The sequence below is a fragment of the Ambystoma mexicanum genome, chromosome 8, assembly GCF_040938575.1.
Source record: "Ambystoma mexicanum isolate Mex_15411 chromosome 8, UKY_AmexF1_1, whole genome shotgun sequence".
In the NCBI taxonomy this organism is placed as follows: Eukaryota; Metazoa; Chordata; class Amphibia; order Caudata; family Ambystomatidae; genus Ambystoma; species Ambystoma mexicanum.
Window position 1 is genome coordinate 1,299,668,418 of NC_090929.1, and position 26,652 is coordinate 1,299,695,069.

Sequence of the window (26,652 nt, forward strand, 5' to 3'; positions counted from 1 at the left end):
GGATACACTTGAAAATACATCGCACAGTGCTGCACGGAGGTAGTCGTGGTGATTGTAAAAGCATAGGAGAGTACAGAAGGAATGAGTTTAGAAGAGGGAGAGTTTTATGGAGAGAAGTGAACCAGCTTGGACAGAGAATCGAGGGATGCCATCTAGGAAGTGCGTGAAATGGCAAAACAGAAGGAAGACCTGAAGCATATAGGTTAAGCCAGAGAGATTACCTGGAAGACAAAGTGAGAATGGTACCAGTTTGGAAGGAGAATAGTAGGGTACCATCTGGGAAGTGAGCAAGAGAGCAGAACTGAAGGAAGATCTGACACATAAAAGGTAAGCCAATGAGAAATACTTCGGAGCAGAGAGAGAAGGGTATTTGCTAGCACAGATGCCCTTGGGATAGCATATTTAAAATAGAAATGTGAATGTGAGTGGAGCAGGAGCAGAGTCTGGGGTCCAGAGAAAGAGTGGATGTGGCAATTTGTGAAGAGAGAAAATAAGGAATATCTTGTGAAGAGAGAAGGAATCGTACCCTTGGTGGAAGGGGCACAGGGCACCAGCTGGGATGCAAGAGGAGGAGACTGGGAAGTGGAAAACCTAAACTGGAAAGAGATTAGTGGAGAGACAATAGAGCTAGACAAATGGGAGTTTAAGAAGGTGATAGAAAGAAAGGAGAGAAAGAGAGGGAGAGAGAGACTGAGACAGGCAGAGAGAGACAGAGAGAGAGAGACAGAGACCCCACAGAGACGAAGGAGACAAAGGTCGGGCAAACTTCCAAAGAAACTCACTACCTGACAGCCTTGAACTGCGGTAGAGGACTATTTTCAGAACAAGGGGAGGGATGGAAGAGAACACCACCCTCCAGGTACAAGAGAAGGAGGAGGCATGGCCTCCTTGAGAGACACGTGTCAAGTATCTTTGTATGGATATTGGTGGAATTTTTTTTTTTTTTAGCTTTTGGGATTTTGTTTATCAATGTTTGGAATATTTGTCAGACCCTTGGAAGACCAGACATGGAAGTGAGGAAACTGTTGTATATAAGTTGTGTATAGTAATGTTTACTTGTTGCTGCAGCAACATCTGCAGCTTATGTCAGTGCCTGCAATGACACTGATGTTCTCTCGTTATGTCATAGCTGTAGAATGTTATTGCATGATACTGTTGTTGGTTAACTTATTATCAGTTGGACCCTGGATATTGATGTGTTGGGGTCTCACAATACGCTGTCAGAAAGGAGACAATAAAGCTGCATTTTACTTGCCTGGTTGCCTCATCTTTCCCACAATGGCGACGAGGATGGGATGGGTATAAGGAACCCCACCGATGGCGATCCAAGAGTGAAGTTTGGGACCCCCAACCACCGCAGCAATCACCACTTCCTGCCTGAAGTAATCATTGCTCTGCGGGGGAAGAAGGGAGTCCCCGGCGTGTCTGATTTTGCTGCTGCCGACATCCAGGAGGTGAAGGGTGCGACGCGTCCTGATTTCGCGTCTCCACCGCCGCAGACAGCACGGCCTGGGACCGCTGTGGCCCGCTGTGTGTAGGGCGCAGAAAGCCAGCACCCGAAACTCCCATCGCTGGGATCGGCCCTGGCAGTCATTTGTAGTCTGCTCCGTGCGGGGTGCGAGGAGCCGGCACCCGAAGCTCCCGCTATTGGAATCGGCCTCGGCGTTCCAGCGTTGGACTCCTGAACTGCTCGAATTAGGAGCCATCAAGCCAGCGGACACGGAAGGATCCGCACCCTCCCTGCCGCAGCCGCGAACGGAGTGCCTGGAGCGGTGCTAGTGCAGTAGGAGGGGCTGCTGTGAAGCACCGGTGTGGGGGAGCTGCCTGGAGGCAGTGGCGATCCCGGGTGCCGGTGTGAGGAGGGGAGCAAGGCCCGCTCATATGATATAATTGCCCAATACGTACCACTACGGGCTCTTCCCTCTTCCTGTAGTAAGACACGTGACCCTTATTTCGATGAACACGGCTGTGGCGTTATGAATTGAACGCTGGTGTTTCGTGGTCATGTTGTGAGCCAACACGTGATTTTGAACGTGGCTGTGGCGCTGCAAATCGAATGTTAGTGTTTTATAAGTGGATTGCCCGTGAAGTGCTGCCAGATCTTGCCCAGGGCCCCTCGTGGGAAGGCAATTCGTCAGGTGTTGGCAGTGAAGCTCTGAGGTGAGGAATTGGGACCTCACAACTGCCGTGGTGCGCTGCAATATTGGATAAACAATTATGGGAAATTAACATTGATAATTGGGTGCTGGAGTTTAGCTGCATTCTTCAATCATCAAATGTAGCTACAAACTTGTTAGCCCAAATCTCTAATTTGTGTGAATTACCAAACACTGGTGCAAAACGTTACTTTACAGCCAAGGTTATTATTATTACTCAGTCCACATTAAGAAAATTGCCTTATCTGGAGTTCCGGGGCCTCAAGTATTCATGCCTTCCCCAGGGGCACCGAGAATAAAATGGGCACCCTTGAAAAATGTTTTCTACATTACATTAAGGCCACGTGTGGTAATGGCATGTCCGTTGAGCATAAGGTTGCCATGCTAATGCATTTTCTGGGCTATGAAGGTCAGAGAATATATGACACATTACCTGATGTTAGTGAATTGAATATTGAAGAAGGAGCTAATGACTTTGACATTGCTTTGATGAAACTTGATAAACATTTTGAAACTAAAACCAGACCAGTGCTGGAGAGATATCACTTTGGCATGAGATGCCAACATGAAGGAGAATCTGTCGAAGACTATATGACTGCCTTAAGACATTTATCCCTACATTGCAAATTTGGAAATGGGTTAGAAGAACATATAAGGGATCAGTTCATGATCCATTGTTGGAATGACAAGATATGCGAGGAGGTTTGGTTGAAAGACGATCCTAGTTTGGAGGAGGTCATTAGCATTGCTAAGAGGATTGAGCATATATTGCAATGTGTAGCAAAATTGTCTGTAAAGGACAGTAAATCAGTAATAGGAACTGAGATGTTAAGGGTGAATGATAAGAAGGGTGCTTACCCCCAAGGAAAAGAAGAAGCAGAAAAGTAGACCCAATAGGCGATGCGAAAATACCCAATTTAAGGGAGGGGGATCTGAACAAGGTAATAAACACAGCCAAAGAGATAATCCTCAATTCAACGTAAAAAGGGAGGATAGGCTATGCTTTCGCTGTGGAAGTGCACGCCATTTGTCTACATCTCCCATATGCCCCGGGAGGCGAGCTAATTGTAATTTATGCAAAAGATGGGGTCACTTTGAGAATTGCTGTAAAAACTATCGGATAGGTGCAGGGGGTAAAGGAACTCTTCTTATAGAGGAATATGATGACCCCTCATCTGAAGAAATTGATACTTCTGAGAACGAAATAGTGACTGTGCATATGGTAAAATGTGTAAGATCTGATGAGTGTGAACATCCTGCATCATGGGTAGAAGTAAATGGCCATCTTGTTAAAATGCTCGCTGACTCATGTTCCAAAATTACATTGATGTCAAAAATGGTTTTTGAAAATATCATTGGAGATGATGTTAAAAGTTTGCTTCCATCTGATAAGATACCAGGGGGATATAATGGAGACAAGATAGAAATTCTGGGATGTTGTGATGCAAAATTCAAATTTAAAGGGAGGATGACGTGTGGTAAAATTTACGTCACCAAAAGAGGTGAAACATTGTTGGATTGGAGGGAACAGAGAACTGAAAATTAAGTTGGATCCCAATAGTGAAGAACAAGTACTGAATGTGATTCATTCTCCAGAATCTGGTGGGAACACAACCAAGTGTGAATTTGTGACGAAGTATCCTGAAGTGTTTTGCGATGAAGTTGGTTGTCTTAAGGCAATGGTTCACAAGATTGTAATAAAGGAAGGGAGCAATCCTGTTGCATCTAAACTCAGGCCTTGCCGTTGTCCATGCGGAAGACTGTGCGAGATGAGTTGGTAAAGTTGGAAAGGCAAGAAATCATTGAACCAGCCAAAGCAGTGGAGTGGATATCCCCTGTAGTTGTGGTAAAAAAGGGAAATGGTGATTTGAGGGTATGCATTGATCTAAGAGAACTAAACCAATGTGTAGTGGCAGATCGCCATCCCCTTCCTAATATGGGCGAGCTACTAAGTAGGATTGGAAGAGCAAAATATTTTGCTAGGCTTGACATGGTGAGTGCATATCATCAGATAGGTTTGGATGTTGAGTCTTGTAAATTGACTGCTTTTATCACATATGAAGGCATATACCAATTCAAACGCATGCCTTTTGGTTTGGTGTCCGCTTCCTCCGTTTTCCAAAAGGTCATGGACAAATTGTTGAAGGAAGTGGATGCAGTGTGGTGCTTTCAGGACAATGTCCTGATTTGTGGGAAGGATGAGAAGGAGTTAAAGTCTAGACTTGAGATGGTTTTGGATATATTTAAGTCAAGAGGAATAACTTTAAGGGGTGAAAAATGTGTTTTCATGACTCAGACAGTGGAGTACCTAGGTCATGAAATTGCTGAACAAGGTCTCAGACCAAAAAGGAATTTGGTAGAATCTATTCTGAAAACGCATTCACCAAAGAACAAGGCAGAATTAAGATCTTTCTTGGGTACCATCGAATTTTATCATCGCTTTGTCGAGGATTATACAGATCAGATAACCATTTTAAGGGCACTATCAACGAAAGGTGTTGAATTTATTTGGACAAATGAATGTGAGAAGGAATTTCAGGAAATGAAAAAAAAAATTGACATGGCAAAACCCTTGTCGATGTTTGATACTAGAAAAAAGACAATCCTGTCTGTGGATGCAAGTGATACGGGTTTAACGGTAGTGATGATGCAGCCAGATGTTGATGGCACAGAGATGGTAGTAATGCATGCTTCACGCATGTTGAGGGGTGCAGAGTTAAACTATTCCGTGCTGGAGAAAGAAGCGTTGGCGTGCCATTGGGGCATAGAAAAGATGAAAAATTTTGTTTGGGGCCAAGAATTTGTTTTAAGGACCGACCATAGGCCTCTTAAGTCAATTTTTGAAAATAAAGGTCTAGATAAAGTTTCGAGGAGAGTGGCAGGATGGGTAACCAGATTACAATGCCACAAATTTATTATTGAAGTAGTTGCAGGCAAAGAGAATGTTCAAGCTGACCATGCCTCAAGGGTGAAACTTGAAAATGATGTCATGGACAGTGATAACAGTACGTTTGCTGAAAATGAGATCGTATTTGCAACTGTTGAAGGCATCATACAAAAAGAAGAGTGGATTCGAGTATTTAAGTCAAATGAGATGTGGAAGCGAATCATATCTTTTGTTGAAAGTGGATGGCCAGAGAAAAGATTGCTATCAGGGGAGGAAAGATCAATGTGGGAGGTGAGGAATGAGTTGTCATTGAGAGGAGAGTTGTTGTACAGGTGGGACAGATTAGTAGTTCCGGGGTGCTTGAGGGGGGAAATTAATAAGTCATGCCCACCAAGGTCATATTGGTATGTGTAAAACCAAAGAGGTCATTAAAGCTGATTACTGGTGGCCAGGAATTGATCGGGAGATTGAGAAAGCTGTAGCTGCATGTCCCGAGTGTGTGATATCTGGGAAAAATCTCATTGCCAGGTCCCAACCAATGGGCAGAACTAGTACCCCAGCGGGAGTGTGGCGAGATTTATCAATGGACATTTTGGGTCCTTTGGATATGGGTGCAGGTAGAGGTAGATTCATTTTGGTATTGGTTGATACTTTTTCGAGGTGGACGGAGTTTAAGATTTTGAGGGAAGTTACGTGTCAAACCATAATAGGATTCCTAGAGGATGTCTTTGAGAGGGAAGGATTACCCAGTAGCATCCTCACTGACAATGGCCCACAATTTGTTGGGAAAGTGTTTTTAGAGTATCTTGAAAAATGTAGTATTAAACACAAAAAGACACCCTTGTACTATCCTCAAGCCAATGGTATAGTTGAGAGGGTGAACAGAAGCATTATGGAGGCTATACGTGGAGCAAATGTGACTGCCTGTGATAGGAGGGTGGCTGTGAGAGATAGATTGTATGCTCTAAGGATGGCCCCACGAAAGGAGACAGGAATCAGTGCTTTTGAACTGATGAGAGGACGGAAGGCAAATACATATGTGACACCAGCCTGGTTAGGTAGGGGAAGAACAACAGATGTAATAGTGAATGCTGTAAGAAGGAAGATGGATGCTCGTAAAAGTAAGTGGGTGGAGAGTGTTAATGAAAAACATCCAAAAAAGAGAACAGTTGTTGGAATTGGAGATTGGGTCAGAATAAGGAGGGCGGTTATCTCCAGGAAGGGAGAGTCATTATACTCAGAACCCGTCAGAGTTGTACACATTTTTAATAATGCTGTGTGTGTGGAGGGTGGTCAAGTCTGGAGTTTATCCAGAATTGCAAAAGTAAGAAAATAGACTTGCACTTTCTCATGTGTATGCAGCTAATAACAAAGAAGTTTTGTTTTTAGGGGAGGGGGGTGTGTTGTATATAGGTTGTGTATAGTAATGTTTACTTGTTGCTGCAGCAACATCTGCAGCTTATGTCAGTGCCTGCAATGACACTGTGATGTTCTATATTGGATCTCTCGTTATGTCATAGCTGTAGAATGTTATTGTATGGTACTGTTGTTGGTTAACTTATTATCAGTTGGACCCTGGATGTTGATGTGTTGGGGGTCTCACAATACGCTGTCAGAAAGGAGACAATAAAGCTGCATTTTACTTGCCTGGTTGCCTCATCTTTTCCACAGAAACCCTTTGGTATAAGGGGGGGAAGCCCTATTCTTTTGGATGCTACAGTTAGAAAACCCATTGGCCTAAATCCTCAATTTAGGCATTGACTTTTGGAAGCATTAGTCCACCCTTTACTTTGAGTTACCTTATCATCTTGACACTTTTAGTATTTAGTTTGCCATGGCACTTTGTTTTCCTGATCAATTGTGAATACACACCATCTTTTATTGTCAGTATCCATTTCTGGTAACACAGGTGGTGAGGTGACGAGTCCACAGTGCACATGGGTAGGCCTTGCCACACAACTTTAAGAATGTGGTTGTTCTACCCCACAAAGACACCTAGTATTAGTTGTTGAGGTTGCAGTCCTTTTGGCTTGTAGTGCTATGAGGCCTGGGGTTCCTGTTGGGGCTTATCCACTTGGAGTGTTTTCAGTGTGCCCTGGTACCAGTCTGGGTGTCTGGATTTTGCATTTGTAGGGTGACCATCAGGTGGAGTGGCAGTATGATAGGTAATGAGAAGATTTATAACTGTTACTTCAACACTGGCCGAACAGCAAGTGTAATTGTAAATATCACTTTGAAGCTGTACAAGACACACAAGGCAGGAGAGTACATGTTCTGAACTGTAAGGTATCACTTTGGAATTATTATCCAAATTTTATATTAATTGGACCTTTTATAATACTCTGTAAAATTAACATAAATACTGTGTTTATAAATTATAACATGTATTAAGCCAACAACTATGGTCTGGCCAAAATGCAAGAACAGGTGCAGCATGTTCCACAAGTGTTGCAACAGAAATTCCACTTATAGTGACTTTGACCTCTTGTCCTGAAGGAGAGCAACTCCCCCTCAAGGCGAAGATTATAAAATCTTTATCAAAAGCACTTCCTATTTTTTAATTGATCTGTCTGACCTATCTGGGGGCTGTGCTCAGAGAAAGGTTTGTTCAGTATAAAATTAAAATGTAGCTTAACAGAATAGAAAGATTGGCATGCATCTGTGCAGTCACTACTTCCTCCTTACCTCATACCATGCTTCTTTCGAGATTTACATATTGACATGTGCTTTTCATTGACAACAAGTATATGTATTTTTGCTTAGACACTGGTCTTTGTTTTGAATGGGTTGCAAGAACAGACAGTTGGCGTATTATACAGAGGTATTTATTAATAAACAATCAATCGTCCATGTTAATCACCTCAATCAACATAAAACAAAAACACATCTTAGGCTGATGTACCTTCTTACAAAATATATCCACCCTTCATGTATTCATTCTTCACAAAATAAATACTATACAATGGTTGCAGATATATTTTACTCTTCTAAAAACATTTCTGTCTGTTTACATGGTCTACTTAAAAATGTAGTGTTGCACAAATGTGTTCTTGCATGTATTGTTTCCACACTGAATATGTAGATCTAACCTGACGCATGCTTATTGTGTTGGTCTTAATCCAAAAATGAAATGTAAGCCCCTCTTTTTGTGCCTATAATGTAGGTTTTGGGACTTCAAACTAACATGCTTAAATTGCCCCTTCTTTTTGTATATGTGATATAAATTGTAATCAAAAATATAGTTTCACATTAATTGGACCCAGCAGGCACTCATTGTACTCAGCAGATGGAAAAGGTGTCTCAGTATCCTCCTATTCTAACAATAAAATGCTCAAGGGACGATCAAGGTGGTAGGCAAACGATTAGCCATCTAAGTGACTATGTGGAGTCTAAGAACAGCACGGAATGGAGCTGGGTTGTTGCCTGTTTGAACGTACATAGACATTAGCAACCCAATGTTGGAACAGGGTTAGTATCCAACTCCTTTAACTGCATCTCCTGGAACTTGAGGGGTTTCGCTGACCTATTTTATGTATCTGGCTCAGTCATTTTTGAGGCAGATATTTTCTGTGTTCAGGAAACTTGGTTGGCGGATTCCCCTATTGTGGATGGATATCATTGTTTGATTAATCCATCTTATAAATGGGAACGAGGGAGACCGGCCTCTGGGCTGTTGTTTAGGATTCGTAATGACATCTGAGCCTTGGCCTCTACCTATGCGATCCCAAACTCATTCGTACAGGCAATAGAGTTGACTTGGGATATGGATGTGTACCTGGAGACGAGTTTCACCTTGGCTCTAAACCTTTACTGGAATCCAGCTTTAATTAAGTAAAATGTGCTCTTTGGTGTAATTGAAGAACTGATCTATGCTTGGCAAATGAAGAGGAATTGTAATTCGATTTTACTATGTGGAGATCTTAATTTGCCTTGTATAGATCACCCAGGTCTATTGGGCACAGCTAAGCATAACTTAGAGGCAAGGGAGCGGGGTAGTGCATGGACAGAACTCATGGACGCCTGCAGAATGTACATTGTGAATGGCATGGTTTCGGGTGATATGCCACCTAATTGTACCAGGCATCGATGTGACTCAAGTAGTATCAGAGTATTCTTTTGTCTCGGGCGACATCTTGCAGAATGTGTCTTCCTTGACAGTTAGGAACACAACCCTTAGTGACCACAACCCCCTATTGCTAACTTGGAAGGTAGATAAACTAGTAAATGGGTGCCCATCTCATCCACTGGCCCTGGAGGTGAATATTGGGGAAAACAAGGCCACCAGGAATGTGAGTATGCAGAAGTTCTACCTTACTTTGAACCAACTTTATGTTCCAGGGGAATTTGAAGCGATGCTGTTGGCGGCACCTTACCAGGCTTTCCTGAATCATGTGTATGCACATATGCCTAGCCCCAGGCAGTTACGTAGATCGATCAGGAACCATGACTATGACCCTGGGATTCAGTTAAAGAAAAGGGAGATGAGGAGAGCTTTACGCATAAATAAGAACCTTAATGGCCAAGAGCGAAAGATCCTAAAACTTAAATAAAGCCAACGGTTGAGAGTACACAAATATGGGATGCTGTTGAAGGATGCTAACAAGATGCTGCATCTAGTCAAATCAAGGAATGTAAGTTCTTATTGGCTTATGATTAACAACAATAGCACTTCGTCCTCCCATGACCAGATTAATCCCATTGGGGAACAAAGCTGGATTGACCACTTCACAAATGTTTATAAAGAGTACTCTACTGAGGATGATCGGCATTCAACACCGCTATCGGGTCTCTGGCACTTGGTCGTCTCTGAGAAAGACATTGCTACCATAATTAATCTAAGTAAGAACTCTCGAGTGCCAGGGCCCGATGGTCTGGACAATGTGGTTTCGAAACTGGATCCAAATTAATGGGCTCATATCTTGGGAATCATCTTCCAGAGAATCACTTCAATGGACAGTGTGCCAAAATAGTGGTCATCGTGGCCCTGATTCATAAAAAAAGGCCAAAGACTGCTCCCAAGTAATTATAGGCCCATTGCACTTTTAGATATTCCTGCTATAATCTATGCCTCGTTAGCCCTGAGAAAACGGACTGACTGGGTCAAGAGTGTGAGTAGGTTAGGTCTGCTGTAAATGGGGTTCCGAACAGAGGAACATGTACAAACACTAATGCCTTTTTTGTGGGACTGTTGAAGAAGGAAGCCATGGGAAAGTCAAGACCCGTGTATACAGCCTTTATTGACTTTTCCATGGCGTTTGACAGTGTTGATAAGTCCCGCTTATGGAACAAGCTTGGGCAGTGGGGCTGTCCAGCAAACCTGCTTAGGATAATCATGGCTCTGCACTCCAACACCTCCATCAGAGAATGGCTTAACAACCAGGATAGGCTGTCCAGTGTAATTAACACCACTCGCAGCCTTAAGCAAGGCTGTATCCTGGCCCTGTTACTCTTTAGTCGCTTCATCTCTGACAATGGTGATATTTTTTGAATATCCAGAGCTTTTCTCTGTGCCTGATTAACTCTCGACTATATTATCTGTTTTATGCTGATGACCTTGTACTATTTGACTACACCCCGATTGGGCTTCAGCACAAATTAGAGACATTGGAAGTATACGCTAATCAAAATAAGCTAATGATCAACACAACTAAATCTAAGATTCTTGTCTTTAGGCCAGGGTTGAAGCAGAAATATAAGGCTTTTTGCTGGATTGTAAGTGGGGTGATTTTGGAATGAGTACCCAATTTTATATACTTGGGGTTCTGTTGGTTCAAACTGCAGAACAAAATTCAGTTGCAGGGCCACTATTGTTCAAAAATGCTAATGCTGGCTGCCCAAGCTACTGCATCGCAGATTCAGCCACTTTTCCTTGATTCCAGTTCTCGATTTTTTACAGAATAAAGGTCTTACCAACAATAACATACAGTGGTGAAAACTTGGGGCTTTCAATTCTCTTAGATTGTGATGCCCTGCAGGGACTGTTTTAGCAGAAAGTGCTGCAATTGGCTAATGGAGTACCAGCGGCTGTGATCTGCTATGAATTGGGCCTATCCTCCAACAAAGCCTATCTTCTTTGGAAGAATCTTTCCCTATTAAGCAGTATGGGGTGTGCGGAGGAGGGCTCAATCTGGTGGGAACTAAAGATAATGTTGAAAATAAATATTTGGCTGCTATAAATGCATGGGAGAAGCAGTGTGACATCATTTGTGAGGAGTGTGGAGCGAGCCGCTAAGGAATTGGTCTTGCTGCATCCCGCCAAAGTGAAGAGAAAACTCAAGGAATTGGATTGGATCCACACCATTGAAAAAGTGAGAATGCACTGCTTGTATGTAGATCTGTTAATCGATGTACGGGCAGTAGGTGTGTATCCAGCAACTCCCAAAGTAGCTCTTGGCGTGCCCAGGTGATGAGGCTGAGGCTACATTTGCTTCCTACCAACAAAATAATGGGTGCCAGGATTAAAATGCCTAGAGAATTAAGGATATGCATGTTTTCCTCCATGCCTGATCAGGTGGAAACCCTACGTCATATTCTACTACACTGCCAGTCTTTGGAGGCTGGGTGTATGTTTTATTTTAGTCACTTACTGTAACACTATGGTCAGGTCCTTATTCGAAGAGTGTGGTAACTTATTATAATGTCTTCTGGTCTTAACCACTGGTTGGCTGCGGCAATACACTTTTTAAAATAAGTTTTAGAGTTATGATGAGGAATATTTTGTTTTTAGTAACTTTGATATTCTTATCTTATGTCTTTGAACGTCTTTTTTTTAAGGCTTAAATAATTGTTCTCATTTTAATGTTAATGCTGTTCTGAGACTATGTCCATTGTATTGACTGTTTGTGTTTTCATTTTTGTGAATTTGTTAAAGGTTATATTCTTAACAAAAAAACAATAACAATTAAAAAAAGTAATGCGCAATAGCTTCCTTGCATCTCTATAGAAACTCTCAAAATGCTTTCCTGGATGCCTTTCCTTATAGCTCAGTAGGAACTCTCAAAATGCTTTTGTGAATGCCTTTTCTTGTAACTCTTTGAATAATGTTAATTATAAATTGAATTTGAATGGCACTTATGTGCTTCAAAAAAGTTACTTCAAAATAATGATTTTCTATTTTGGATTGGCTTGATCATACCCATGTCTTCAGTTGCATGCTGCTGGTTTCCTCCCATCTTCAAATCTCCTAGGATTCTCTCTCTGCTTTGTCTGCCTGCACGGCACCAGTACTTGAACCTCCTTCTTATCAGGTTGCTCTCTTCAAGCTAATCTTATGCCCCCTTTTATACTGTTTTTTGGGGCTCATTAAAATATATAATCCCAAGTGACAACTGCTGAGTCTTACATTACGGGCCATTAAATGTAACCTCAAGTGCGATATGCTGAGTATTACATTACCCCACAGGACAGTGACGTGGTTGCAGTATCTTGTTCATTTGTTGTTTATCTTATTTGTTAAAAAACTTCACTACATAGCTGGGCCCTTGTCCTTCCTTACTTTATCTATCTATATCATTGTTGCATGTTCCATCTGCTTGACCTATTTGCTTCATGCTATTTTAGAAGGAACATTTTTCCAAACTGGGTTTTTCCTAACTATCTGTCAGCAAATTGCAGACACATTTTTTGGGCCTTTCAATTCCTAAAGTTAAATTATAGCCTTCTATTTGACTTGTTAGGCTTTCCACCATAAATCAAAACCTAGTATATGCATCTAATTAATGTTCTCAATAAGCACACTTTTTCTAAGTGTTTTAAAAAGATGTATATGTGTGTGAATGTGCATTGCATGCATAGCCATTTCAGGCCTTGTGATGCAAGTATAGTAATGATATATGTGCTGGTAGTGAATGCATAAGCTTAGTGTATCACTATCTATATAAATCCTACTTTTCTAAAATGGCTGTTGCCAATCTTTACATGAGAGTATGCGTACCAGGTGTCTTCTGTATGCTTGGTAATCACTTGGTATCACTGCTGGGTCAGGGAACATCAATAAGAATACAAAAAAGACCGACCGACCGGGATTTAACTTTGAGCAGTACATCTATTTATACATTACCAAAGAAAACAAATTCAATTTTTTAAAGTAAGGGAAATTTCATGAAGCCAGAAACATCCGATAAATTAGAAACTGTATAAATTCACACAAACAGACACACTCTACCATACATACCTCATCAAAGGTGAATTACGACATCAATCTCAGAAAAAACACATGATCAGCCAAGTTAATCTAAAGAACATACCAAAGGAACTATTTTGATAATGAAAAAACCTAAACAATTTTCATTAGTCCACAAATTCACAATTGAATAGTCGTTTAGGCCTAATAGTATTTCATAGGTCTAAGGACCCATTTCAGTAGTCCGCAGTTCCACAGTTTGTCAGCCTGATGGCTACTCATAGATCATCAAACCCAACCGGTTTCAACATATAATTTTTAACGTCTTCATCAGCGGATAAACACTCCTATAGCCTGGAAAACGTCCAGAGTTGTTGGATATAATTTGCTGAATACGAAAAAAAAGGCAGCTAAAGCTCGAAATATATGCAATTGAAATAAAAGATCAACAAAAAACACATCTGGCAGAATTTGTAATAAGTGCTGTCGAGATGTCTGTGTTCATAGCCAACACTTTGCAGCATTCATCCGAGGCCTCAAGGGTCGACCGTGAATTTCACACGAATGCCAGTGCCGAGCCCAACATCATGGTGTAAAAACTGTCTTTTATACCATGATGTTGTACGTCGAAACTGGTTGGGTTTGAAGGGCTATGAAGGGCTATGAGAAGCCATCAGGCAAACAACAGACACACTCTACCATACATACCTCATACTGCATACGAAACAACCAATCTCAAAAACTCATAAAATTCAAATAATTTAATTTGTTTTCTTTAATGTATACATAAATGTACTGCTCAAAGTAAAACCCTGGTCAGTCCTCTTTTTCTGTATTCTTGTCACACACATGCTTTACACAATTCTAATTATCCAGACACCATTACATACCCCAGCAGCTGATCAAAATGCTAAATGTTGTGGTTTCAAAGCATATATCTAGCCCAGGAAAAGCCTAATACATGACAGTTGTCTATGATGACCTGTATATGTTTTGTGTACCCCCACACCCAATTTTCGTCTCTCTGAAAACTTCTTCTACATTTACCTTGTCTGCTTTCACTTCTTCAGTCATTTTTGCATTTACCTCTTCTTACTTTTACCTTGCCTGCATGTCCACACCATCAAGATGGCAATATATGTGGTTCAAGTCAGTCGTAAGGTTAGGTTTGAGGTCAAGAGGTGGGGTAGGTTGAATAATATGGGTTGGATAAGAAACAAATGACAGACAGAATAAGATAAGAAGAGGTAAAAGTGACAAAGTAAATGTGTGGCAAAGTGAATACAAAGGAAGTAAAGACGTTCATCTGTTTTCGCTTGTAGAGAACATTGTGAAATGTTGGGGAGTCCTGTTTGATGTGACATTTGAGAGAAACCAAACCACACCTGACAAATATGCTCTCATACATTGAGGCCAAAATCCCTGTTGGGAGTGCAGCAGATGGCAACTGATAGATTGCCAGTGAGGACATGAGTCATTGAACTAACTCTACCATGTACCCACATGTTTGTGTGCCAATATCAAGGCAACCCCATATTGATTCACTAAGTGACTTAAAATATAAATCAATCAACTTGCCAGATTCCCCTACAATAGCAACCATGGTCCATGAACTTCAGACCTGCAAAGGTTTATGATCCTTGCTTGGTAGTCAAAAGGTACTCAGCCAAAGAGCTTTTAAGGACCAATGAAAGTATTCAGAAGATGGTCTTATCAATGGACCAGATCCTAGAAACAGCCATCTACATGAAGTGACATTGCAGTCCAGGACTGATATTTTCACTGGAAGTCTTTAAGTCAACCATAAGGAAGCGTGCCTGGCATCAGTGTGTGCCCTTCCTGCTTATGTTAAGGAGTGTATGAAGAGATGCTGAGCAACTTGTGTTTGTTTGAAATGATGCTATTCTCCAAAAATACCTCAGTATTTTACCTAAAGACGGTTTTACATCGACACAGAGGGATACCTGGTTGAAAATAATACTTGTGGGTATGATTCTGTACTTTGCGATTTCAAAGCTGGAAATCATTATTTTTCCAATGTGCTGAATAGGAGTTTCCTGTGAGGCAAAACCATGCACCATAAAACTTTGTCACACCATTCCTGTAGCACTATAGCAGCAACCAAACTGGGACCCTTCAATCGCCTGGCATGTGGATCTGAGAAGGTTGCATTATACTTGATCTCTGTGGCTCTGCCTTATGAGACCTGGCATATTCTCTCCAGCTAAAAAAAAAAAATCACTATGAGCATATGTCCTGCTAATCTGAAAACATGGATGATTGCTCTACTTCATCTGCCACTCCCTTCTGTTTGAAGGCAGTTTGCCCATAAAAACCAATAAAAGAAGAGGAAGTAGAGAGAGAATGCCTCGTCCATTCTAGGAACTCAAACCAAGCCTCATGCTCTGAAGAACGTCCTCTCAACATGAGTCTTTTCTGCCACTCTGAACTTCAACACATGCCCTGATAGCCTGATGAGAGAACATTGGGTATTTATTGGACACTGTCTATTATCTACTCTCACTTTAATTAATTAATTTCCAGAGAGGTTTTCAGATGTGTAGCAACTTTCCTTGGTGGGTCAAGCCTCACCTGTATGACAATCAGGGTGTCTGTAAAAAATGGGCAGATAAGAAGATTAGTGATGACAAAGGGTCCAGTGTCATGATGCCTACCTCTAAGGAGCCAGGCCGGGCCCAGCAACCCCAGAGCAGACATCATTTTCCCCAGGGAAGTCTCAGCGGGCCCAAGTCGGGGCCCTTTGGACTAAGTCCTGGCGCCTTAGGCACCAGGCTCATAGCGGACCCCAGTCCTGGCGCCTTAGGCGCCAGGCTCATAGAAGAGGATATGTGTTTAAGTGCTTGGGTGCACACTTACCTGATGCAGACCTTGCTGCTTCATCCAGGCCCTCTTGAGGCCTGAATGGGACTACTTAACCTGTAGGACTACTTCACCACCCGGGTGTGGTCGGGGAAGGCTACATACCTGATTGGTGGAAGGATACATACCAGGAACTTCTTCCAAGGCTATTTAAACCCCACCCGAACAGCCACACATGCTTCGCGTTGTTCTGCACCTAGCAGCTGGACGCTCACCGTGTCAGCTCCTGCATCCTGACTTCAGCCACGCCTGCCAGCACCCTGGAACACCTGCAAGGGGAGAAAGGAAGAGAATAGGAGAAGAAAAGCCCTTACCTGCTAAATCTGCATCCCGGAGACATTTCTCCAACGGCCCTGAAAAGGAAGACATCATTTTAAAGGCATTTTGTTTCGATCGCTGCAGCGCTGCATTTTACTCACCTTTGCAAGGCGCTTCCATCTTCAGCACCGATCTTCCGGATTCAGCTACGCCCCGGCGCCTAGAGGAAAAAAGACAAGAACAAAGGTGAGAGGGAGTAAAGGAATAAGGAAAGCTCAGTTTCCTTTTAAGTCTTACCTGTTGGATTATTCCCACTGCATTTCGGGTCCTGCCGCTTCCTGGCATCTCCGGACCCCGGCCCCTATGGGGAAAAAAGACAAAGACATTGAATGAGCGAATGCAAAGACATTACCTGAGCGCTCATCCAGAACTGCTTCACTTCGGGTCGGCGCCATATCTCCGGCACTCCGAACCCCGGCCCCTAAGGGGAAAAAGACATAAGCATTAGCGCTTGCTGCAATTAGACAACGAACATTATTATTAAGCTTGAACTTTTGAACAGAACTTTTATAGCGCCTTACCTGAACAGTCAAGCTTACCTGAACTCCCATCAATCCTCAATCCAGTGAAGTAACTGGGTTTCAACGCGCCCCTGCATCAGAAGCAGGATGGAGAGCTCATCCTTCCAAACCCTAAGGTGAGGCTTCACGGGGAATCGTGGAGGAGGTATCGTGGAGGGTTGGAAGGGAGTGGGAGGCTTGAGCATTGCTCCACAGTTGGTAATACTCCCTTTTCACGCACAGGAGGGTATCCAACGAGCCAGGGAAGCCAGAATAGAGGGGCCCTTCCTGTCCATCTTCAGAGTTCTGCGCCTTCGACGCCGCGCCTCCGTGGGAACCAGGTGAGCGTTACATCCAGAAAGTACAGGCAATTGTATCCTTTAGTAAAGTTAGGGGACAACCCCAATGCAAGATTGCAGCGACAAATGAAAAAGAGGCTTCAACAACCCAAGCCACAGTTGGGGAAGAACAAGAAGTGATGTCATAGAAATACAATATTTAAAAACAGCAACAAAGAAACATGGTGTCTTCACTACACATTTCTTCTTGCTGTTCGAGACTTTGTTTCAATTCTCTAGCTACTTTAAGTCTTGATCTGCCTACTTTGGCCTCTATGGAATGTCCTGTTTACGTTCCAACCCCTGTACACTAGTTTTGTCAGGTTTGCTCTACTTTTGAGGAGATTTTAGTTTCCTGTGCAAAACCTTCTATATGCTCCTGTCTTGCTCTTATTTTAACTGGTTGGACCTCTCATTTGGAAATAATTTCTCTTTTCTTGGTTTGTTCCATGGTTGTGGATATGTGCCCTCCCAGTTTCCCTACAAACCACGGTCTTGGTTAAAGTATTTTGGTGATTCACTGTATGTTGGAAATGTCAGTGTGTGTTCCTACTCCATTCCCTGCACATTCCTCCATCTTTCTCTTCCGCTCTGTTTCTCTCATTGCCTAGGGACTTCTTTGGTTATGATGGGAATGTCCTAACAATCAGCGTAAGGAGCATTCTGGTCGCTCAAGCTTCATTCTAATGTACACCTCACAGTCCTTAAAGCTCCTGAGGAATTACTGGGGCATGCCTGAATTCCAGTTAATTGTGTGAATTGTCATGCCTCTGTACTAAGGGTACTATTACTGATAATGATGAATTCAATAGTAATTTATTGTGTACATTTTTAGCTGTTAGGCTTTCTATACATATACACATCCCTAAAAATCAAATAAAAAACCACCATCATGTTAAAATACACATCTAACAATTAAAATGTTTAAGCCCAAAGATACAATGTCTCATTATGAAGACATAAAACAAGATCCCTATGCAACAGTGAGATGAAATACCGTCATCCATCAATGCGATAAAAGTAATACATTAGCCACAATGGTTCAGAGCTTTGTCAAGTGATATATAATGCAAAAACCATCTCCTGCCATGTATATTTCCCACACAAGTTCCATATCCACCTGTACATTCCTTCCAATGGCTAATAGCATATACCTTCGACTTAATGTGTCCAATGCTTCACGGTACAATAACTGCTTTACATTTTCCTTAAATGGAGCACCACATAGCCTACACTACACATTATTAACATGCCAAAGTGCTTGCTAATATAAAGGGAAGCCCAGATATTGAACTCGATACGTATATAAGTAGCTATAATATTGTTATAGGGCAATGCAGTGAAATAGCCATTACCTCGAACTGCAGTCATAGAGTGGGCTACATAATCTGTCAAGGAGGATTTAGTAACTAGCTCTACGAGGATCTGTGCCTTATCGAGGATTCTTAATTCCCTTTTCACAGAATACAAGTGTCTGACTGTGTGCAGATTAAATTATTCGCCCTCACCCCCTAGTGATAATCCACCCCTGGACTGCCAGGTATTCACAACAAAAAGGTATTTCCCTGCATCCAAGGCTGGCGCATTTTTTAAACAAGCCATTTGCGTGCAAAAGGGTACCTTCTTTATCTTGCGTGATCTTGGAGTAGAGGTTAAAAAAGTAAACCCTGCATACATTTTCCGGAGAATTCAGGCTTGTCTCGAGGGTCTGGCCTTCGCTTTGTACAACTTTATCAGGCTAATCAAAGAATAACAGGCCTGCGTTGAAGCAATGTACTTCAGGCCAGACAGGGCTGAGCTAACCTTCCCTTGCAGGTGTGCCAGCTGAGGTTACCAGGACAAATGGTTATAAAACCATTATCGCTAAGTATTCAAATTGCTGCACGCACTGTACCTCCAGGTTATCTTTCCTAAGTTTCACTGGTCGACTTACTTTTACCATCTTGGGGCAAAACAGCATAGACTTAGCTTTGCTTGCGTCAATTTTCAGGCCATTTTTTCACAATAGTCAATTAAGCAGTCAAACGAGTGCTGCAGCCTGTAGGGGAAGCATGGTATCACAAGTATGACACTGACACAATGGGTACAAATTGTAAAACGTTTATTGAAGATTTTGGGGCTGAAAAAACTCCTACTTTGCCCTATAACTAAGGTGGGCGTAGTCTCGACCATCAAACGATAAACAAAACAGTCCCAGTGGAGTCAGTCAAATCAAAATGGCCTATGCTAACTAAACCTAATGCCTGCTCTATCTCTGGTACGAAAAGTGTATAAATGAAAAATGTATGCAAAGGGAAAATCAGTGTTCAAAAGAATAAATGGGGTTGAACCAGCTCTCCTCCCCACGTTAGATCTCGCGGAGTAAGGTTGTACCTGTAGGCAGGATGACACACTGAGGCTTGGTTTTCAACACAAACAGTTCAACAACATGGATCGAGACCCGCCTGGCCTTCCACGTTAAAGTCTCTTTTCCTGACTTCCAAATAATGTTTCAACAAAGGTTCACATAGGTCCCCCTCTGTCGGGCTCAGACCTTTCACAACAAAGTTCAACAAACACTTGGAAGAGGGCTCCCTTCCCCAAGCTTATTACACTTCAGGTCTACCTCTGTCGGGCTCTGACCACTTTCGGATGTCAAAGACTTTGGAATATGCATGGCTTTCTTTGCACCGCAGGACCACTTCGACTCAAGGTTCATGGTTAAACGTTCACTCTCCCCTTCTCTGGGAGTTAATTTTCCTTATTTCATTTTTGCCGTTCATTAGCTTTATTGCTTCAAACAATGTACATTTCACGGAGACCTTCGAGTCGGCTACTTCCTTTTCGCCGGACCACTCTGTTGCATAGTATCGCTGATTTCACAGCTGTCCATACTTCAAAGTTCATTCACAGGTTTGCCTTTCTTCGTGTCTCAGAGCACACGTGTGCAGCCTTCACTTTCAAAATATTGTTGCTACTTCAAACTTTAACACACACCAGTCACTCAGGTCGCTTGGCAACTCACCAGCTGTGTGCATTTCTTTCTTGTTTTTTTTATTTCCAATTCACAAGTCAAGGTTTGTACCAGAGGCTTGACTACGCAGCCCCAACTCTGCCGTTCACCCAGGAGGGTTGCTGGCATCCTTGAAACACAATGCAGCCTTCTGATGTGGGATCTGGCCTTCTCCACATGTCTTTCACGGCCTGTTGGAGGCAACAACCTCCACTATGGGACTCTTGGGGATTTTGACCTGTTGCTCTTATCTCTTGGTACGTCACTCTGCTCCAGTAGGTTTGCCTTCGTCCCGGAAATTCTGCTCATACCCGTGTTCCACCTTGCTCAAAGTGTGTCTGTAGGTTCTGCCTTTTATTCATGTGAGGGGAGCTAATTGGTATCAGGTGTATGCACTCAGAATCAAGTGCCTGACTTTGTCTGACCCAATTAGCGGGACATGTCCAGTGTAATGTTGGTAAGTTAATGTTGTTACTCTCAGTCACCCTCTTCCTCAGCCCAGTATTTGTGTAAAAAGGGTGTGGAATTGGGACCTCGGAGAATCCTAAGAAATAGGATGGGTTAGATAAATAAAATAGGGGGTGGGGGACTACCTCATCTCACAATTGGCTGCCCCACACCCCGAAAACCCTTCACCCGGGTGATCCTCCCTCACTAATCCACCCCAGGGACTGGATCCAAAGGCAATGGCCGTGCCCTGGCCACCTGAGAGAGAGATCCCTGGGGACTAGCGGATGAGACACCCTCAGGTTTTGCATAAGCCCCAAAGGTGTTAAATCTAGCAAAATCAAGTCGACAGCATACCCGAGCCATGAGATCTTTATCAAACCCAGCCTGGGTGGTGCCGATTTTTCATTCATGTGGGCAGATAGTAAGTCACTCAAAAATAAATTAAACAATAGGTGTGCCAAAATGTACCCCTGTTTAAGACCAATGAGAGTAACTATAATATCACTCAAAGTGCGCTGGTTATCTGTTTTCACCCTTACGGTGGTATTGGAGTAAAGAGTTATTAACATTGTTAGCAGCCCAAGTGGAATGCCCAGAGCAATATGTTTGTTCCATAGTTTAAAACGTGGAACCAAGTTGAATACCACAGAGAAGTCCACACATATTGCACAAACATTGATATTACGGAAATCTCCAAGAATATTACACTATATTCGACAAGATGAAAAGATTTGTGAGCGTGCCAGTACCTTTACGGAACTCTGGCATGATATTGTTGTTATTGGCCCAGGTTGTCAATTCTTCTAGGGGTACCATGTCACAAATCTTTGACGGGACATCCTGCATCGCCAGTAAGCCATAATCTATGGGATCTTGTTTGGGGACCTTTTGTGTACTGGCACTATAATGTTCTTCATCCACATTGGAGATAGCTTGTTACTATCAGAATTGTCTACAAAAAATCTATTTAGTAGGCTGCCCCACCATTCTGGGTTCAATTTAAGTACATTTTTTCTAATGCCAATGCAAATATCATCCTCAGACATAGCACAGTTGCACTTGGCCGCAGCAGGCACTATGTAGCTGTCTCAACAGTCCTTGGCCCAAGTTAGAGCTCAAATATGTAGCCCATGTAGTCTTACTTATGCTAGATATCAACAAAGAAGGGAAGGTCCTCCAACCAAGTGCCAATATTTTTTGTTATTCTTGCTTCTAGTGGCCACAATTAGTTTGCACCATTGCTCGCAACTTAATGTCCTGTTACAGTTTTGTAGCCATAATCGATACCTACGTTGTGGTCCTTTATCAAATTAGCCATTTCTCTGTTTCTACCACACCTCTTAGCAATATACTTTAGGTCTCTGTGCATTTCTAAATTAGCCATGCGTATAACCAAGTCAACGCACCCAGCTTTACATTTGTAGTTGGTATGCTGCGGGCCTTATGCAATGCTATTAATGACTCTAATAACCATCTCATGATAATCCACTTCCACAAAATGCAGAGCTATCACCTTACTGCACACAGTATTACATTCCGGAAGTGATTCAATTAGATTAATTAAGGGGTTCTCAAGAGTAAACAAGTTTGCTTTCCTTAATCTGGCTGCATTCTAGGTGATGCGGGTTCCACCAGTATTCGCCTGAACAGGATAATCATGCTCAATCATTATTTTTGGCATAGCAATTCATTGTGGCTAATAAGGGGAAATGATCGCTTTTATGACGTTGGATTATACACAGATCAGATTCAATCAGATTCACAGGTCAGGGAATCTAGTGACTCCTCCAAGGTGTCATCAGCATGCCTAGAGCGGGGTTGATGACTCTACTTTCTGGAGGAAGAAATTGCGGAGTGTCGCTCTGAGGTGTCACTGGGGCACCAGGACTTCTATAGATATGTATTCACCATCTTAACCTTTTGATCAGCATCTGAAGAAGGATCTACATCTGGCTTCTCCTCCGGGATGTGCTCCTTCTTGTAAGAAGTCTCTGACAATGGTGACTTGAATGGCATGCTCTTTTTACTTTTTTGGAGGAATGTGTAGAGTTGTGTGGCATGGTCCTGCAGGGCCCTGGAATGCATAGACTGACAGGAGCCACACTCCACTGTGTTGTGCTCTTCAGCAAGGAAGTAGAGACAAACCTTGTGGGGTTCCATCACGGATATTTGCCTCCTTCAATTTCTCTAGGTCTTAAAGGTCAAGAAGGCCTTCATGGTTTTAGGTATAATGGAGTGAAAAGACAACAAAAAGCTAGTTGTGTTCTTGAGCAGCATACTGAATGCTAAAAACAAAAGGAACTGGGGCAATGGGGCACTGGTGGCTCAATGTATATTCCCAATGTTATATTTGACCTTTGATCCATCACTATTTAATAAAAGTGTTTCACTTCCCCAACTATGGAACGCCAATATTTGCTTCGCCAAAATAATTACAAAAATATTGACTAGCAAATTGTACATAAGAAGGATAGAAGGATCATTAGTGTTAGTTGACATAATATACCATGTGTAGTGCGAGGGAGACTTTGTGAATCGCCATGTGTATACACAACTTCTTCATTATTCAGTAGGAGGTGCATAATGTATGGGACAGGATTTGCTTCTGCTTCATATTAAGGTAAATGTTATTATCCACCACAATGACATAGCATGGAAACATTTGTACAGACTTACCGCTGTTCCATTATTATCTCTGAATACTTCCTGATTAAAATAATCAAATAGCTTCTTCTCTATTTGTAACACAATCTAAGAAAAAGGAAAACGCATATGTTAGCAAGTATCCTATCAAGTGGATCATGGTTTAATACGTGACAAAATGACTACTGCTATGCAGGAGAACAGGGATGAGTAATGGTTTTGAAACTCCTACTTAACCCCACACTACTACTAAACCAGCAGTGATCCCAATCATAAACGTGAAACAGGCACAACATGAATTTTAAACCCCTTTTGCCTCTTTAAGGTAGTATAGGATGGGGCATGCTATAACAATAATAGTACTAAACCAATTGAAATCTTAATTTAAACAAAAAATAAAAGCACGCTAATAAAATCACTAGTAACCCACCCCAGTAAAGGAAAACAAAGACTTGTTATTCACAGAGCACTTGGGGTCTGACGACAGGTGTAGGCAGGCAATACTGAAGCAATGTTCGTGTTCAAAGAAATTCTTTACAATTGTCTGAGGTATATCCTTAAATTGCCACTAGGGCTCTTAAACACAGTCCAGGGGAATAGCACCACTCTTAATACCTTCATCATCTTTGTAAGTGGCTTGACAGCATCAAGCCATGCTTCTTAGCACTTTCCAATGGGTCATGCCAGCGCTGAGATGGCTAGAACAGGTGCTCTGAATGGATCAAGTCGTCATCGAGAACGTCAAGTTGGTTTCAATGCAGTGTGGTCCTGCACCAGTGATCAGCTAGAACCAGCTTAAGAACAGGCATACAAAAGTCAAGTTGGAGTCTAAAAGTGGTTGAGTCAGTTCAATGAGTTCATCGAATGCGATGCAGTTCTGGAGTGACGATCAGCTGGATGAAGTCTGAGGAGTAATCAGGCAATTGTCGAGTTAGGACTCGACCGCTCAAAGCTATATGAAAAAGCTGTGTGTGTCAAAGGCAGCTCTGGGGGTCCGGCAGCAGCAAAAAACAGACTCAAAAGCAGTTGTGTCTGCTCAAAACTGTTTGAGGCATGATACAGGGCCCAGAGCTTTTGCATGGCATTTTGGTTGCTGGGAGACCCAATCCAAGTTTTTCAGGGTTAAGGTGAGTCCTTCCCTTTCCCTTCCCAGCCCGGAAGGTTGGTAGAGAGCATTTGCAGGGGATGCCATCTCCAGTTAGTAGGAGCCTGATTATCAGTGTTGATGCAGCAGGCAGGCCTTGTAAAAACAGCAGGTCACTTCAACTGGTCCGCTGTAGAGGGTGAGGGGAAAGTCTTGCTTCCTCTTTGGAAGTCTTAATCTTCTCCTGTGTGGCCTATGACTTTGGGAAGACTTTACCATAAAAATGTTCCAGGTGAAACCTTTCCCTTCTTAAGTTCAAAGATGATTCACTTGAGGGGTGCCTTCAACCTTATACGCTCCTTTCGACACAGCTAATTGGTACATTTTAATCCTAGTTTCTGTGACAAGAGTGTTTATCTTCTGATGTCAATCCCGGAATGCTTTGTCTGCAGGAACTTGGGAGAGAACACAGGATGTATGAGTGGCCCAAGGATTCCAAGGATGATGAGACTTTCTTTTGGCTGAAAATGCTCTTCTGGGCTTCTCCAACTCCTTTCTGTTCACTGTATACATTTCATCATAGATACTCCAGTAATTACCAAACTGGTGTGACCTCTACATTGTCCTGATAGGGCTTGCCTTTAAAGCAGTGGTTCCCAGCAAACTCCATGGGGCTACATCCGGTTATCTTGGGAATGTCAAAGGTCTTCCCAGGGTCACCAAAAGAGAGCTTCCAGGGCTGGACTCAAATGGTTTGTTTTTGGTGAAACCCAGTCCCAGACAGTAGTACACAAAATGTTGACAGTTGAATGAGTTACTAGAAACCAAGCTGACAATACAATTACATCAAACCGGCCAGTATGTGTAAACTGCATATGCCACATAGATATACTGATCACTTACCAAGGTCTTGAAAACACCTTCTCTTGTGAACCTTTTTTATTTATTGTTGCATTTACAAAACCATTGTACAGACATCAGGCTTATTTCATTTGAACTGTAGTGGTGTACAGACACATCTTTGCTATTTTCGGAAAGGTGATGCTTTAACGGTTTTATTTATGCCTCATTATCACTAACTAATTTGAAGATCATCATCTTATTTTCTATTCCACAAGAGGGGTCACTCAATATTTCACAGATAGAGTATTACATCTACAAAACCTACAAAATACATCTGTGGTGGAATGTTAGGGCATTTTGCAAATTGCCAACTTACTGCTGCCAGGTGAATTAAAATCGTTAGCCTTACACTAAGCATAGTGGAAGCCCTGTGAAAGTCCGAAGGAGGTAAAAATATTTATTACGTCGGGTTCCATTTCTCCTCTGATGTTTAATGGGCCTCTATATACAGAAGAGCAAACTGTCAGCAATGCTCAATCCCTCAGCTGTCCTCAAGTTCAATGAAAGAATTACAATGGTGACTTACTGGTGCAGAGCAAAACCCTGAGCAACTAAGGCATATAGACTGTGGGGGAAATGCACACTTGTTGACCAAATTATTACACTGAGCAGATGATTTTATAAAAGCCTATTTATGCTTCAACTCCCTATCCCTTTTTATTATTAACAGAACTAGGGGTATGATCGATTGTATTAAAACGAAACTCCTTTTATTTTGGACACATAGATAATAAAACATGAAAAACAGAAAAAACTAAAAGGCTAGCATTTCAGAACTAAAACATCCAAAGGGATCATGTAAGTTGGCATAGTTGTCATGGAGGGCTTATATCAAGGCAACAGACAATTTGCTAAATTCAGCACATCTTTGGCAAGTTCCTGGAGCTTGGATAGACAGGAACAATCCCTTGATTAATGGAAATAATTGGTATGTAGTAGATAAAGACAACTTGTGAAGGATTTGATGACATTCTGTGCCTGGCTCTATGGGTCTGGGATGGGGTGATCATGAGGGTTAGGTACTATCATATGTGACTGAAGACCAGGGTGCAGTGTGTGGAGAATCCTCAGGTCGTACCCACCCTTCCCTGATAAATTGGCAGCCAGGTGTCAGTGGACACCACTCTCCATCACTGTCCCTTTAAATTGCTGGGAAACATGTAACTCAAGCTTGAACTCAGTGGAAATGTCCAAGCCGCTGTCATGGATCAGCACAACCCATAAGGAGAAAGAAGACAGATTGTGGCTTACACAGCTGGAGTTCATGAGACCCAATGGATGAGAAAGACACCCAGAGTAGGGGGCCTCCCAAAGAAGAACTCACTGTCCCTGGAGCTCTGCACCACAAAGCTAAATGTACACATGCGCAAACAACAATT

At 42.3% G+C, this 26,652-nt stretch overlaps 1 protein-coding gene across 2 annotated transcripts in view; it reads right to left on the minus strand.

The window, feature by feature from the left end:
- INPP5A (inositol polyphosphate-5-phosphatase A) overlaps positions 1-26,652 on the minus strand; it is a 3,154,590-nt gene that overhangs the window by 464,980 nt on the left and 2,662,958 nt on the right. For both annotated transcript variants that reach the window (XM_069611412.1, XM_069611413.1), the window contains exon 11: positions 23,320-23,394. In XM_069611412.1, the coding sequence (XP_069467513.1) occupies positions 23,320-23,394 (75 nt within the window). The remainder of the gene's footprint in view (positions 1-23,319; positions 23,395-26,652) is intronic.